This window comes from Pleurodeles waltl, chromosome 3_1 (assembly GCF_031143425.1).
Source record: "Pleurodeles waltl isolate 20211129_DDA chromosome 3_1, aPleWal1.hap1.20221129, whole genome shotgun sequence".
Classification (NCBI taxonomy): Eukaryota; Metazoa; Chordata; class Amphibia; order Caudata; family Salamandridae; genus Pleurodeles; species Pleurodeles waltl.
This window is the reverse complement of record NC_090440.1, coordinates 1,580,487,148-1,580,490,941: the sequence shown is the minus strand read 5'-3', so window position 1 is coordinate 1,580,490,941 and position 3,794 is coordinate 1,580,487,148. Positions and strand designations below refer to the sequence as shown.

Sequence of the window (3,794 nt, the reverse complement as noted above, 5' to 3'; positions counted from 1 at the left end):
AATCTGTAGCCCAGAAAGTCATCAACTTGTGCAGCAGTGATCACCCCACAGGCTGTATCAACAGAATCAACTGAAGCACCATGAAGTGATAGTGACTGCTTGCAATATGACTGCAAACACAGACACTGCACAAACATGTACAGTTTATTAAGCATTGCCAAAGCCCAGCACTGGCAAGCTAAGAGTGATATTAATCTTATAAAACGTCTAAATAAAAGTGGTTGTCATATGTATATAATAACATTTTGTAGAGACCATTGTGTATAATTTCATAAAACAGTGAAGATGGTTCCCAGTGTGCCTAGAACGGGTATAGAAACACACTTAGTTGTAAATAACATCATAAGAAAATGTTATTCCAAAGGGCCCGTATATGCATGCACAACAGCTTCTGTGATAAAGTGTCTACACCACCCTAAAGTGGTGTCCAGAGGCAATAAAGCAGTCAGTTTCTACTGACTGCTTTCCACAGAGAGGTGGCACACAGTCAATGTGTCCAGAGGGCTGCTTTTGTGCTTCTTTTTCTCTCTCTCTCAAATAGTAAAAAAGAATAAAGATGGGGTGGGGGGGGGGGGGGGGGGAACAGTAAAGTAACCTGTAGGTATATGTATGTTTTTTTTATTTTATTTTTATTACATGGTGGTTGGTGAGTCACCTGAAGTGATTCTTAGGCCACACCTGAAAAAAACATATCCTCTCAGCCACAAAGGTTCTACTTAACAGTAAACATCTCTGCATAGCTCAATGGAGAAACGAGGAGGCATTAATACAGTGATACCGAGCACTGGTTTAATAAGTGTGGGGAGTGGGAACAACTGCGAAACTATGGAATCAATTTTTGGAAAGAGAAAAGCTGATTTATTACATTAGAAATACGCACGGTAACGCAAATTGAACAATAAAAAGGAAGACTAGATGAGGAATACCATTACTGTTGGCTGTGGCTGCATTGGAGGCTGTGGCATATGAGGCATCATCATACCAGGCATCACAGATGGCATCATACCAGGCATCTACAATGAAAGCATGGCTGTTAAGTAAACAGAACCTACAAAGCAATGATGACAAGACTAAAATACAAGTACGAAAGATGTGAAATAGCTACAGAACAGTTAAATGTTGATATGCAAGTCACTTAAGACTGTAAACTACATAAAGGTCACTGACTTTTTTCCTGGAGGCAGAACAATTCGGGTGAACTTCTAATGTGCCTGTTCTCTGGGTGGTTACACACAAGTTTAGGTTTTCTACTGCAATCAGGAATCCGAGTCATCCTCCGTTGATATGTTTGAGGTATACAACAGGTTTACAGCAGCAAATTGCATGCAGTCTCAAAAATCCTCCCTTAAAATCATGCGTTTGAATAACTGACCTTCCCTTCAATTTTCATTTTTCCCCTCATTCATTTCCTTTGAACGTCCTTCTCCTTCACAGCCACATTTTGTTTGCCTCACTTGAGTACTTAAGACTACTCTAGTCGCATGTCTATACCTTAATCTATTTCACTGAAACTGTATCCCTGCAACATAAAAATATATTTGGAAACGAGGTTAAATTAGCTATCATCAGCTAAGGGACTGAAATTCAATTCAATTTTTTGGGAGGTTGGGGAGGGGGAAGAGGTGAAATGGAACCCCACAGCATGGAGGATAACATTCAAAACATTAATTAAAAAAAGTTATGTTATAATAGAGGAAATCCCATTAAAATCTGCAAAAGAGACAGAATTTAGTGAAAAGCAACCTTACCATACATTCTTGATAAGCTTTACTATAACCCATGGTAGATAGACTACATTACCAAATAGGTATATAAATTGTATCACAAAAGCCTCACCTGTCCCATTGACGGTCCTCCCATGGGACCCCCCATATGCTGCATCATCTGGGGCATCATTCCATGTGACACTGGGGGCATGTTTGGCATTCTTTGGCCCATGTGTGGCATCCCCATGCGCTGGAAATGAGGAATGCCTGGGTGACCCATCTGAAATTAAAACAACCTCAATTAACATAAAATCAAAAGCATTTCTATGTGTTAAGCCCTGTGTTTGTCTCATCAGCAAAGAAACAGTAATACAAGTGTGTAGGAAGCTGGCTCTGTATACACTATATCAAAATGAGACATTGTGTGTACAGTGTCCAAGGGTTCCCCAGAGGCTTAACAGAGATTAAAGTAGATAGTACTAATGCTCTCTTTTGTGGTAGTGTGGTTGAGCAGTTAGGCTTATCAGAGGGTAGTGAAAAGTATTTGCTGTACACACACAGGCAATAAAGCACACACTCAATAACACCTGGCCAAAGGTTTTCATACAGCAAAAATATATTTTGTTACTTTATTTCTGCAACCACAAGATTCAATTTGCAAGTAAGTATCCAACATATGTATCAATACCACTTGGTTTTGAATTGGCAAGTTATACTTTTTTTTTTAATAAATAGCAATAATCGGTTTCAAAAGTTGACAGTGCAATTTTCAAGGACAGTTCTAGGGGGAAGAAAAGTTAGCATAGTTTTGAGGAAAGTTCTAGACTTACCAGTACCAGTCACAGGGGGTTAGGCTGTCCACAGGTTAGGGTTCAAGTTAACCCTAGCCCCACCTCCCCCTCGCAACACGGAGTCAGCTGAGTGCAAAGGTCAAAGTTGAGACCAATGTAACATGGGCTCTCGGGATCAGGGGTGCTTGCAATTCCCTCATCTTTCCACCTCCCTGCACACCTACATACTGGGGCTGAAGACAGTCGTCATCAATAGTTCCTGATTGTGAAGCCCTTTTAAGTCTGTAAGAACTTACCAACTTGCATGTTTAAGGGTTTTTCACCAGTTTTTCTTTTATCTTTTCCCATACTAAGAAAGGTTGAAAATGTACTACTTAAAAAGAGCACAAGTAAAACTTACTCCAGGGTTGGAAAAAAAAAAGTGGTTGGAGGGAAAAGCAAACTTGTGAATGCTCACTTTTTTTGCATGAGCAAAAAAAAGAAAAAAAACCACCCCGCCAAAAAATACATATGAATAGTTGCCCATGCTAAAATACAGTCAATAAGTATTTTCTAGGATTGTGATTTCCTAGCCTATTTCTGTAAATTCTTGGGAATTCATGAAAACCATAAATCTGCACTAATGCAATGACATACCATGGGTGTACTTTTAGCACTTTCTTTAATAATTGGGCAACTAATGGAGGTCTGGTGTAGACTAAGACCTTTTGTTTTTATTAAAATTATGTTTGCCTGTCAGTCTCTCTATTCGCTGGCTTCACTGTGAGTGACAGCATTCTGCTCTTTCACAGGAGCATATCTGCACACAACTTACTTTTGTTTGGTGTTGTTTTTGAGACCAAGTGTTTTGCTTCTTGCCAATGTTATAATGGTTAGGGCACAGCAGCTCCCACAAAAATGAAGTTTTCCAAAACCGATGTCAAAACAAGACTATGCAATGACAAACCCAAAAGAATCAAAGTCAAAGTCAGAGCTGACAAAAAAGAAGAACCTAAAATTTTGCAGCAGTTTAGCAAAACATGTTTTCCTAGCTGCATTTTCCCTTAACGTTTTATATTGAAAGCTAATAATCATCAACGCTGTTGCTTTGAAGCATCTGCAAATATTTGCATCTAATCAGAGAGCACTGTATGGAGCCTTATATTGGTGAACTTTTCACATGTTTATACACATTTTTAGGGTCGAGCCTGCGTTGCATGCGGTCGTGCATGCGTATCGCAGTGAGACGCTTTAGTATTTAGAAACGGGCTCGGAGCCCGGTCGACGTCACGTCAGTGTTTATTGGTTTGTGGGCTTG

General features: G+C 39.6%; 1 protein-coding gene across 1 annotated transcript in view; it reads right to left on the bottom strand.

Moving 5' to 3' along the window:
• Positions 1-911: 911 nt before the first annotated feature.
• The window catches only part of LOC138283601 (pre-mRNA-processing factor 40 homolog A-like), a 31,130-nt gene continuing 28,247 nt past the window's right edge, over positions 912-3,794 (bottom strand). The window contains exons 3-4 of the mRNA XM_069221540.1: positions 1,837-1,986; positions 912-1,013 (exon numbers count right to left, since the gene is read on the bottom strand). Coding sequence (XP_069077641.1) covers positions 912-1,013; positions 1,837-1,986 — 252 coding nt within the window. The remainder of the gene's footprint in view (positions 1,014-1,836; positions 1,987-3,794) is intronic.